General features: G+C 49.1%; 1 protein-coding gene across 2 annotated transcripts; it reads right to left on the bottom strand.

Moving 5' to 3' along the window:
• Nucleotides 1-3,432: 3,432 nt before the first annotated feature.
• DYNLT2B (dynein light chain Tctex-type 2B) lies at nt 3,433-10,121 on the bottom strand. Of its 2 annotated transcripts, XM_048864813.2 has the most exons (5): nt 9,964-10,121; nt 8,103-8,236; nt 6,320-6,389; nt 4,787-4,850; nt 3,433-3,886 (listed from the first exon to the last, which is right to left on the bottom strand). In XM_048864813.2, the coding sequence occupies exons 1-5, from the start codon at nt 10,029-10,031 to the stop codon at nt 3,839-3,841; spliced, it is 384 nt and encodes a 127-aa protein (XP_048720770.1). In that variant the 5' UTR covers nt 10,032-10,121; the 3' UTR covers nt 3,433-3,838. The 2 variants fall into 2 exon arrangements, with proteins under 2 accessions (XP_048720770.1, XP_048720771.1); XM_048864814.2 differs by lacking the exon at nt 3,433-3,886 and having other exon boundaries at nt 4,813-4,902.
• Between the last annotated feature and the right edge of the window lie 2,424 nt (nt 10,122-12,545).

Raw genomic sequence — 12,545 nt, 5'->3', positions numbered from 1 at the left:
GTAGGGTCCCTGGCGGCCCCGGGTCAGTGCCCTGCGCTTGTTATTGTAGGGTCGCCCGTGGACCCCTGACTGCCAAGTTGCTGGGGTAGCGTTGCCCGTGCGCCCCGCATTGGGTGTTGTGGGGTCGCTGCAAACCCAGGGCCAGGGGAGCCGGGCTTGCTGTAGGAGGATCACGGATGGGCCGCAGGCCCTGCGCAGGGGGTTTGTCGTTGTAGGGTTGCCGATGGGTTCCACGTTTATCATTGCGGGGAGGCCGAGGGCCCCAGTTTTACAAAAGGGTTTCCCGGTGGCCTCCAGGCTCAGCAGAGAAGGTTTGTTATCTTCGGGTTGTTAGTAGTCCAGCCCCACGTCCCCTTGCGCATTTTAGATTCACTCGTTAATTCTCAGGCTGTGCAGGCCACGGATCGGAGCGGAGGGTCACGCTCACGACCGCGAGATGCCCAGGCTGAGTCTGTTATGGCAGAGTTAGTCCTCAGCACTGGATCATGTGCATCATAGGAACGGCCGTACTGGGTCAGATCAGTGGTCCATCTAGCCCAGTATCCTGCCTCTGACAGTGCCCGGGGCCAGATGCTTCAGAGAAAATGGACAGAACAGGGAAATTATCTAGAGACCCATCTCCTGTCATCCTGTCCCAACTTCTGGCAGTCAGGGGCTTAGGAACATCTAAGGGCTTAGGGTTTGCGTTCCTGACCATCTTGGCTAATAGCCCTTGGCAGACCTATCCTCCATGAATTTACCTAATTCTTTTTTGAACCCAATTATACTTTTGGCCTTCACAATATCCCCTGGCAATGAGTTCCACAGGTTGACCATGTTTGTTATTGTAGGGTTTCCTGTGAGTGCTGAGCCACCTACTAGGTTTGTTTGCCAACCTGGGTCCCTCATGAGGTGTGCTATTTGCATATTTAATATCAGCACGGGGCTGCATGGACAAGAGTGTGTTTCAAGCTCTGCACCCACTGCAACATAAACACAGCTCCAGCATTTTAATCAGTGTCTGATTCTTAGCAATTGTAGCATATCACACACAGGCGAGGTGTGGCACGTATCAGTTACTCACAACAAACTGCAGAGTGTCTGTTGAGGCCCTGATCATGTAGGCAGTTGGCAGGGGCATCATCTTTTGATGGAAAATCTTGGTGAACTGGTGTGAGGGCTTTGAGATCAGGAAGGAAAGCACCTGCCTGAGGAACTGGGGTAGGAGCCTGTGAAACTCCTTCCCTTCATAAGAGGGGGGCTTTGCTTAACTTACCCAGCGTGGCAATGGTGGAGGAGTTTCCTCCTCCTGTGAGTCCCACGGCTCCCCGGTGGAGTCCTGGCTACGTGCAGGAGATACGGCCCCATCACGCCACTTTGACTCAAAGCCCAACCCTGTGACAGAGAAGGGGGAGGCGGGCTGGCAGCACATAGGACACAGTTCTCCCTCTGATGTTCCTGGAAAGGGAGCCTCACACACTGAGCACCTTTTGGATTTGCTGTGGTGCTTTCGCGGCCGATCTGCCATTCTGAGGGTGCAGAAGAAGCCTGACAAGGTGGGGCCGTGCTGGAAGGGCGAGAGGGATTAAAACCTCAGTGATCCACCAGAAGGAAGGAAGAGAGACAAGATTTAAAACAAAGGGAGCTGCAGTAGTTGCATTGCTGGAAGAAGGGGGTTGGAAGTGAGGGGCGGGGCTTAGTGTGGGGCAGGATCCCCAGGCAATAGTGCTATGGGGCCTCTGAGATCCACAAGGGGGAAACATAGCTCATTTATGGAGGACTGTGTCAGGAAATGACAGGTTCTTACCATGGCTGGGGCCAGCCACTAGAGGGAGACAACCACATGCACTAGGTCTCATATTACACGCAAATGTCTGCCTTGGGGCTGGAAGCAGGTTGCTTTGCCTTAAGGCCTGGGAGACCCTTTGTGTGTTAATGGATTCTATTAGCCATCAAAACCAAACCTAAAAATGGAAGGTTGCTGCATCACAACTTGTACATTAACTTATCTAGGTTTCAGGGTAGCAGCCGTGTTAGTCTGTATCCGCAAAAAGAACAGGAGGACTTGTGGCACCTTAGAGACGAACCAGTTTATTTGAGCAGAAGCTTTCGTGAGCTACAGCTCACTTCATCTAGGCAACTAGCATAGTTGGGGCAAAGTACTGTATTGCAGTATGTTTTCTCTAGAGCCGGAGCTGTTACATGTTTCTTGAAAAAGGGGGAAGATACCATCAGTTAGCTTGGGTAGATTATAGCAGGGTTGTGTTACGGAGTTCGATTTGACAGGAGCGTTAACCCTTTTGTTTGTAAAAATCCCATTTTCATAAGAAATCTAATTTTTCACAGTGGTTTGGTGAAAAATTAATTGGTATAGAAAGAACAAGAGTTTAAAATCACCCCTCCTGGTCCCTTTTCACTGGATTGTCTCACTTTTCTTTGTACCTCAGCTTCAGCCAACTTGCAGCGTTAAAGCAAAATAAATTCCCAAATGCATGAATGGGTGACAGTCAGATGTGCTGATTGGTTGATACATAAAAAGCATATGAGGTCACTGCCAAGGTTTTGTAGCAGAGTTCAAGTTGGATGCAGCCAGGGTACGTATGGCTTTTGGGTAGCTGGTGGAGATGGGAGTGAAGTGTTATGACGCACTAGAGTGTGTTAGCTCTCTGTTGCAGGTGATGTGAAGGTGGAAAGGAATGCACATGTCTTTCCCTTAATTTCCCTGTTTTTAAGGGTTGGGATGGAGGGATGTGCCCTGCTGCAACCTTAACTGTCACTAAACGTAGTTTTTGTTTGCTAATTTATACTGTGGTAGCATCCAGCGATCCCACTCAGCATTGGAGTCCTACTGTGATGAGCTCTGCATGGACAAATAAGTAGACTGGGTCCCTGCCTCATAGTGCTTAGAAACTGAGGCCACGATCCTGCAACCACTTAAGCACATGCTTAACTTGGCAATGAGACAACTCACATGCTAAAGTTAAGCATGTGAGCTGTCAGTTTTTGCAGGATCTGGGCCGAATGTGAAACAAGACGCAACCAGTGAATTTAGCAAATGACAGGAAGGAAGGATGAGGGTAACGGTCATAGAATCATTAGTCACACAGCCTAATAATGAGTCCGACTTAATGGCTCTGAATCATTTAAATTGTTTTTCTTCCTAAATATCAGCTCTCCCCAACTGGCCAATTAACGTTAGCTAGATTGAACCACGGTTTCTGATAAGCATCACAGCCATAGGTGGTCTTGAGGAGGGATTTACAAGAGGACAGAGTAGTGGCCTTCTGGCCTAGCTGAAGAAGGGCATTCTAGCCACGGCAGGAAACACGGAGACATTTGTGGGAGAAGCAGCTATATGAACATTCAAGGCTGGCATATTTGGTGGAGTTGAGGGAGCAGATGCTAGTGCTAAAAGAGACAAGGTCAGATACATAGGTATGGACAAAGCTGGGAAAAGGTATAATATATACATTTGTATTTATTATATTACATTGATCATAAATATTTATTACATTATGGAAACAAGTCCATAATAAAAGCAATCTAGTCCTTTTAAGGCACTATATCTGGCTCCTAGGAGTTAATAAATCCATTTTGCACAAAGCAGGAAGGATGATTAAAAAGACAAAAGAATAACAATATGCTACAAAGCTATATTTATACAAGCAGGAAAGAAGAGGAAGTTGTGGACACATCAGTGTATTATAGAGATACAGTGAGCAGGCTTTGTACAATTGTAAGTCTGCTACTTTGAGAAAACATGAGTACACTCCTCCTTAGTATAAATTATTGAAGAAAACCAAACAAAATAACTCCTCTCTAAAATTACTGTAGTACTTTTCTGCAGTCTTCACTGGCATCAGTAATAGAAACAGCCAAATGCAGCTACCACGCAGAACAGACTGTCCTGAGAAAACAATAGAGAAGCATATTAGTTTTAACAAAAGTGTACTCCTCTCACTGAAACAGGTGATCATATTGAAGCCCAACTAAAAGTTCAAAGATTACATTTTTGTTATGTCCTTAATTTGGTATAAAGAAAATCTAGACAAGAACTTAAGAGTGTTTAAAAAAAAACCAGACTAAAACAACTTGCACACCAAGTTTTTGTCTTTTATTTTAAAGTCATTTTATTATGCACTAAAAACTTAGAAATCCTGATGCTGCACTAAATGGTTAAAGATGACAAATAACACAGGTTCAAGTTTTGCAGAAGACATCCTTATGGTATCTGATTCACTTTTAACTGCTTAAATACTTAGAATGTAAGCAGGGCTTTTCTTCTCCACAATACTTTACAAACATTAATTCTCAGCACCCCAATATTATCTTCATTTTGCAGAGGAGTTCAGTGACTAGTTCAAGGTCAGAGGATAGTCAGTGGCAAAGCTCAGGATATCCTGGTTTCCAGTCCTGTACTCTGACTAGCAAAGCATTAAACATGGCCTTAGGTAACTTTACCTCCCTGTGCTACAGTTTCCCTAGCTGTAAAATGGAGCTAAGAATACCCACCTCCTTTGTGAAGTGCTTTGAGATCTTGGATGAAAAGCACTATGTAAGATCTAAGTTCTGTAGTATCATCATCAAGTGCTTTGCTGAATAGGGACACACTGCTGAATTGGGGCCTATACAAATTCCACTCCTGACTATTGGTATTTTTTTCCGTATTGTCTTGGTACTTAGTACAAACAAATGGCCTAGAGGTTAATGTATCAAGTCCACATTCTGTGATCAGAATCTCTCTCTCTATAAATACACACAGAACAGATTCACTTAATTTTCCCCGGGAAAAATTGCAAATACTCACATTAATAAAAACATCCTGGGCATAGTTGTCAGTGTCAGCATCCCAGAAACACCGCGCAGCCATGCTAAACAAATGAATTGGGATAAGCCATTAACACGGCAACCTGGGGGGGTAAACTGAGATATGAATACCTGGTCACTACTTTCCCTGAAAGCCAAGAGTTGTTTTCCTTTGAAGAACAAAACCAGCTCATTTGGACTTGGGAATGTGACTTTGTGCTGGATGAAGTTGATGTTTTTCAGAGAGTTAGGGAGAGCATTACTTGCAATTTCCCCACCTCAGACACTATCTGAGTCAATAAGAGCTCAGGCGGGCCAACTTGATACCCCATAGCAAAGAACTTAAGGTTTTAAGACCAGAAGGAACCATTATGATAAATGTAGTCCATCCTCCTGCATAACAGGCTAGAGAATTTCCTCCAATGGTTTATACACCAAGTTAAGGGCGCCAGAACCTTGTAGAAGTGAGGGGGTCATCAGTGCTGGAACTGGGGGGGCCCAGGGGCCCTGCCCCCCACTTTTTAACATGGCTGTAGTTTGGAGAGTAGGGAGTTGCATTGCCCCCCCAGACTGGAAGCCTTGGGCAGCTGCGGAGCAGCACCAGCAGGGGATGCACTTTGCAGTGGTGCTGCCCCCCTAAACTTCAAGCCTTCGGCCAGCACCGCCCCACTGCCCTCCAAACTACGCCCGTATTAAGAAGTGGGGGGGCCATGGCATCCTGGGCCCCCGGTTCTGGTGCTGTTGCCTCAAGCTCAACAACACAGGATTCATCAGATTGGATTACATCATTGGTCCATCGAGTTTGGTATCCTGCCTCAGACAGTGGCCCGCATGGAGATGGTTTAGAGGAAGGGGACCACCACACACACATTATATCTCGCCAAATGTACGTGATGTAATGCACAGGGAAGAGATATTCTTTCCTGATCTCTAATCAGCTTACACAAAGGGTATGAGATCTGATTACCCTTATCTGTTGCATTTATCTCATTGAGGAGCACACAGATACTGAAGATAAACCCAGCAGATACAGATTACCTACTTCCTGGGTTGTTCAACACGTTCTTTTCTTAGCTCAGCACTAGTGGAAGCCACAATCTTTCTATGTCAACATGTAAGAATTCTTCTCTAATCACCAGCATTTGGGGCCATATTTTCAAGTGCTCAGCACCCACAATTGAGGTCAGATTTTTAAGAGAATTCTACATGTTGGGTGCTAAGCTCTTTTGAAAGTCTAGATACTTATTTGGGGGCCTAAATGGGAGATGGGCACTTTTGAAAATCTGGCCCTTAGTAAATTGCTGCCTAACAAGAGGATACGAACAGCCTTGCTTTGCTAATTACAGCAGAGAGAACTCTGTGACATGAGCTATGTTTTAAAGATTTTAAGTCCAGAAGGGACCATAGTGATTATCTAGTCTGACCTCCTGCAGAACACTTGCCTGTCTCAGAGAGTTAGGAGCAAGGTTGTGTTGCTGTATTAACTCTTGATGAGGATGACAAAAGCAAGACACCTGAAATGCACAAAACTTACTTCACTCCTTCACCTCTCTGTTCTCCAATCACAACCTGCACCACCATTTTATATCGGTGAAATCCCTCTGCTGCAGAGTAAGAGGGAGAAAAATGAACAGTTTCAAAATGGAAGAGTACAGAATTTTATTATAGTCAGACAGGACACAGGGAGAGAGCTATTTATTTTGTAACTAGAAACTCTTAGTTTCCAATGGGCAGTGAAATGAATGCTATGTACAGTAGATAAGCTGCCTAATGGCCTCACTTTCATAAGTGCTGAGCACCAGAATCTGATTCAAATAAATGGGAGTTGCAGGTGCTCAACACCTTTGAAACACAGGATAGGGAGAGGAAAAACCTCTCAAACAGATACAACAAACACCAACCATGCCAATTAGACAACTTTCCAGGGTTAAAAAAAAAATCCCATGAAAACAAAAGGGTCAGAGTAGAAGCGAGGCTGTTACATGAAACCCAGAAGTTTCAAGTCATCTGAATTATTTTAAAATTGTTCTGATCTTGAGGAAATTGATTGCTGTTTCTGCCATGTATTACTAGTATCTTTAACATTCCTGTTTTAGTAGTAGAGCATGAGAGCATGCACAGATCTGAGCTACATGACTACAAAGCTGTCTGGTTCTATTCCAAAAGAACAGCAAATAGATACTGTTCCGTCAGGGTATAGGTGATACCAATTTGGTAGAGGGGGTGAAACTGGCAACTCGCCAGAAATGCAAGAGCCAAAACAAATTTGCTTAAAATAGAACACTGCCTCTATCTTCAATAAGGCAAGACTCCAGCATGCTACACTCCATTTGTATCTCCGCTGCAAGATGCAGTGTGACATGCGAGATCTGGTAGTGCTCACAGCATCATTCCTTATTCAAGATGACAGCAGACACAGAAGTCAGGCAAAATCCTGTGGGCTGTATTGGGCCACTCCTGCCTCAGGGCACCATGTATATCTTTATAAAGCACTGAAATCAGGTCCTGGGTATAGCTCAGACGACGTATGCTACATAATCTATTTTAAAATTAGCATCTCTGTAAGGGAGATCTAAAACACACTATTAATGCAGGAACTCATGATATTTTGGTTCTCTTGCTGCAAAGGCAGACAGCAGAGAGAGTACAACCCTATTCCCAAAATGATAATGCTGACTCTCATCTGTGTAGTTATTCCAGAATTGGACGTGGGGAACATTTAATGGGTCCTGAAATAACTTCTGGAATCGAAAACATGCAAAGCAATGTTCTGAAACAACACTGCTATGCTGCAACATGCCATCAGTACATGATGATGTCATGACCCACAGCCTCTTGCTCCCTAGTCTCTTACCTTTCCCTCAGCTGCTCCCAATGAGTCTGATTCCCAGTGTGGTCCCTTTGGACCTGATTCTGATCTCATTTACACCAGGCTAAACCAGGAGTGATTCCATTTATGGAAGTGAGGTCAGAATCAGGTCCTGGTCTCGCTCTCCAACTCTCAGTTATGCCCCTTCTTCCATGCTACCCATGCTCCATGCATTCTACTTCTTCCATGATACTTCCTAAGCTGATCTCTCTCACCAGTGGGTCTGTATGTAATCAGATTTGTCTGAATTAAATGTTAAGATCCTCAAGACTGAGACCAAGTTATAAAGCACCATGTACATATATACTAGTTTATTAAATAATATAGAGTTGTGGTCAGTCATCAGTGATCGAGGAGTTTTAAAAAACAGAGGAGAGAATCAATACTTGCAAAAGAAAGGAACAAATTCAGTAAGGAAAGAGGCAGTTTCCCCACCAATCCTCATTACCTTTCAGTCTATCTTTAATTGTCTCTGATAAGGACTGTGTGAGCCCCGGCGTTTCCTCTGGGTTGTATTGCACATTGGCTAGATTCTCTTTCAGTATCGCATGGATGCACTCTTTTACTGCAGAAGATCGGAATCTAACAGGGGAAAAAAATCCTAAATCTCAGAAAGTTCACAGTACAGGATGAAATGTAGCTATGTGGAAAAATTCACCTTTCATTCTCGGCAAGTGGAAATGCATTAAAAGAGCAGCAAAAGTGGAAGCTAGTTAACCAACCTTGCAAAACTGTACACACCCACCAGCTCTACATTCTAGTCAGGTAGATGGGCAAATAAAATTAATACTGGATCATAGTTATACTGTGATAGGGTGGACTAGGCCCAAAGGCCCCCTGCTGGAGGAACTCAGGGTTCTGCCGCTCCCATCCCAGGAAAGGAGCAGTAGAGAGGCCTCCAAGCAGCTTAGAGTGGCTGCAGGGGAAGCAAACAATCAGGGCCCAGGAGGGCCATATAAGAAGGGCTGCAGAACAGAGCAGTAGTTAGTTGCTGCATGGAGCAGGAGAAGAATGGACTGGAGGCCTGGAAGAACAGCAGAACTATGGACAGCCAAGTCTGCTGGCAGGGACTTGGGGGGGCTCCTGGCTGGCTGCTAGGAACTGAGCCTGAGGAGGGCTACAGAAAGCTAGTGTCTCCAGGGAGGAAGCCCTGGGGATATGGCCCCATACCAGGGCCAGACTATGTAAAGGCTAAAGCCAAAGGAGGGCTAGAGAGAGAGACCACCAGAGGGGTACTGAGCTAGGTCTCTGTGGACTGTATACCCAAGAAGGGGTGTGTGCTGGTTAACATGCAGACAGTGTCACATGGCTGGAGGGCTGAGTGCTTGAGAACCACGGAAAGGGGGCTCCTGACCTAAAGAATGCCGAGATGCCCAAACCGAAGGGGGCACTCCTGAGAGGTGGGTGCCAACCCTGTTACACATACCTCCAAGCATAGATGAGAAGGGTAACTGTCCACACCCACCTTCCCTTCCCCACACAGAATTGAGGGGACAGCGAATGGGGGGCAATGGCAACCTTTCCTCTGGACCTCACAAAAAACGGTGTTCAGGGAGGTGGCGGGGGGAGGAGGGATGGGGCAGGATTGAAGATTCCACCCCCCTCCCCAGGCCCTCGCTACTCCCCACCCTCCAGGGGCCCCCTAGCCACCCCACTCCAACATCTCCCCACCCCCCAGGGTTCCCCGCTCCATCCCTCAACACCTCACTGCTCCCCATCTCCCCCAGGATCCCCCCCTCACTCCATCTCCCAACACCTCCCCCCAGCCCCCCCACTCCAACACTTCCCCCCACCCCCCAGGGTCCCCCACTCCATCCCTCAACACCCCCCAGGGCCCTCACTGCTCCCAGTCCCCCCCAGCCCCCCCACTCCATCTCCCAACACCTCCCCCCAGCCCCCCCACTCCAACACCTCCCCCACCCCCCAGGGTCCCCCACTCCATCCCTCAACACCCCCCAGGGCCCTCACTGCTCCCAGTCCCCCCCAGGATCTCCCCCCCAGCCCCCCCACTCCATCTCCCAACACCTCCCCCCAGCCCCCCCACTCCAACACTCCCCCCACCCCCCAGGGTCCCCCACTCCATCCCTCAACACCCCCCAGCCTCCCCACTGCTCCCAGTCCCCCCCAGGATCTCCCCCCCAGCCTCCCCACTCCATCTCCCAACACCTCCCCCAGCCCCCCCACTCCAACACCTCCCCCACCCCCCAGGGTCCCCCACTCCATCCCTCAACACCCCCCAGGGCCCTCACTGCTCCCGGTCCCTCCCAACCCCCAAACCAGGGCCCTCCCAGCCGGCCGCGGCCGCTCACTTGTGCTGGAAGGCCGGCCGCAGGCTGTACGAGTTCTCGAGGCTCGGCTGGCCCAGCGGCTCCCCCATGGCCACGGCCGCGCCGCGTTACCACAGCAACCGGCCGGCGCTCCTCGCTTCCGCTTCCGGAAGCCTCTGCCCCCCCCCGTCACGTGACGGGGGAGCCGCGCGAGCCAGTGCCCCGCCCCCCAGCGCCGCGCGGCCGGGAGCTGCGCGGCACCGGGCGGGGCGCTGACTTCTGCCGGCGGGGCACGCGCCCTTGTGCGGGGCGGAGGCCCCCACATCTGGACGGGGGGCCTACGCCCGGGGCCTGAGGAAGGAGGCACATCTGGCTGGGAGGGCAGGGGCCCAGGGCTTGGAGGAGGGAGGATGCACATCTGGATGGGGGCGGAGGCCCGCACATCTGGACGGGGGGGCCTACGCCCGGGGCCTGGGGAAGGAGGCACATCTGGCTGGGAGGGCAGGGGCCCAGGGCTTGGAGGAGGGAGGATGCACATCTGGATGGGGGCGGAGGCCCGCACATCTGGACGGAGGGGGCCTACGCCCGGGGCATGTGGAAGGATGCTCATCTGGACAGGGAGGGCATGTGCCCAGGGAGAAACGTGCACATCTGGACAGGGGACCTGCGTGCCAATGTAGGAAGATGCCCTAGAGCGACAGGGTATCCTTTTTTGGTTACACGCCTGCGTGGCAGCCTGCAGCGAACTGGGAAGAGAGGTGACTGACAAACAGTTCTCTAGTCTAGGCCCAGACAAAGCCTGCGGGCATTCAGTGAACAGCAACAAAATGCCTATGACTGAAAGGGAGGTGGAAAGAGATTCCCGCCCGTGATACATTTTGTAGTGATGAAATTCAGTTAAAAAGCAGATATTTGGGATAAAGAGTTGAAGGACCCACGTGTGGACAAATACCAAGTGGGGCTGGTGAACATTAAAGATCCCATGGTGCTACTGGTAAAAATAAAAGTGCTGATTCTGTTGTCTTGACCAAATTCTAGCTCAGGCAGCTGCCTTTTGCCTATTTAAGTTCCTCCTGCAATTTCGACTAGGTGTGTTATTCTTTACTTCCTGTCCTAAAGAGCTGTGCTCTGTGAAACAGCTGCCTGCCCCTGTTCCATTCCCAGGAGCAGGAGGGGCTGCACTGCAGTGGTTGATGAGGTGAGCCCTCTCTGCTATGGGATCTGGTGGGGTAAAAGATGATAAGGAAATGCAGGACCTTACTTAGGAAGGAACAGAACAATGATGGCAGCCTTTGCTTTGCTCTCGCCTGTGAACCATGGTGAAGAAGGCAGAAATAGTGTCTAAAGATAAATGATCTCACAGCCAAGTGGGTTACAGGGAGCTGCAGTTGAGCTGCACAGCAGACTCCCATGCAAAACACCCACGCTAAGCTTTTTTTCCTCTCTCACTACAGTGTGAAGCATCGCCTGGAAATGATCTTCTGGCAGATCAGAAATCTGTATCATGTCTCATCTCAAGGAGGAGTTACTCTCCAGTTTGCTGTGGGTACATAAGTGTATCTTCCTCCCCATCGAGTCATTGGTCGGAGGAAGGAGCGGGGTAGGCAGCTATCCTCTGGCTGTAAGTCAGGACTCCTAGGTTCCACTCCCAGCTCTCCCACTGACTGGCTGCTGGACCATCCCAACTCCCATCCCCTTGCTGTGCTTCACGTTTCGCCAGCAGGGAAGTGGGTCTAAGACAGTAGTTCTCAACCAGGGGTCCGGGGCCCCCTAGGGGACCTTGAGTAGGGGTCAGGGGGGCCTCCAAGGAGGGCCAGCATTAGACTCCCTGGGGCCCAGGGCAGAAAGCCAAAGCCCCACCGCATGGGGCTGAAGCCCAGGGCCCTGAGCCCCGTCACTGAGGGCTGAAGCTGAAGCCTGAGCAATGTAGCTTCATGGGGGCCCCTGGCAATTGCCCTGCTTGTTACCCACTAATGCCGACCCTGGCTTTTAGATGCAGAAAAACAGTTACCGTGGCACAGGTGGGCCGTGGAGTTCTTTATAGCCTGTTGGGGGGGCCTCAGAACAAAAGAGGTTGAGAACCTTTGGTCTAAGATTCCATATTTACCTGCTTCATAAGGAGGCTGGGAGGATGCGTGGGGAGTACATTGGAAGTGCAAAGGCCTACGGGGAGCATCTGCCTGGGAGTCAGGAGACCTGGGTACTATGACATAGAGGTAGGGGGAACTTCTCTGCTTTCCCTCTATACGTGAATCCTGGGGTAGGATAACTATAAAACCTTAAACGAACTAGGTCCACCAAAACCAAAAACATGGCAGGATGTCAGACGGTTCCATGTGCAGAGGAGCTAGAGAGAGAGAGAGAGACTGTACAGCCTAATCCCCATAGTACTGAGCATTTTCGCTCCCACCTACTTCCATAGGAATTTGCAGTGCTCAGCACCTTGCAGGATTAGACTTCTTAGAAAAAAACAATAGCCACTATTTGGTAGAAATATTCTAGACCGAGGCAGTGTCTTGGAAACAACACACCAATAAAATATGACTTTTAAAGGCCACCCCCTGGAGAGGGTCCTACACATCAATGAAACCTCGGAGAGCCCAGAAAGAAGGAGCCAGCCTGCA

Source organism: Caretta caretta, chromosome 9, assembly GCF_965140235.1.
Source record: "Caretta caretta isolate rCarCar2 chromosome 9, rCarCar1.hap1, whole genome shotgun sequence".
NCBI classification, from domain to species: domain Eukaryota; kingdom Metazoa; phylum Chordata; order Testudines; family Cheloniidae; genus Caretta; species Caretta caretta.
The sequence above is the reverse complement of the archived record's forward strand: the minus strand, read 5'-3'. Positions and strand labels throughout refer to the sequence as shown.

Excerpts from the sequence above, each read along its gene's own strand:
- DYNLT2B (XM_048864813.2), bottom strand. The coding sequence starts at position 10,031 with ATGGGGGAGCCGCTGGGCCAGCCGAGCCTCGAGAACTCGTACAGCCTG. Across the intron at positions 4,851-6,319 it reads CAGAGAGGTGAAGGAGTGAA|CATGGCTGCGCGGTGTTTCT; the intron begins GTAAGTTTTGTG and ends TCATTTGTTTAG. Across the intron at positions 3,887-4,786 it reads CCCAGGATGTTTTTATTAAT|GACAGTCTGTTCTGCGTGGT; the intron begins GTGAGTATTTGC and ends TTGTTTTCTCAG.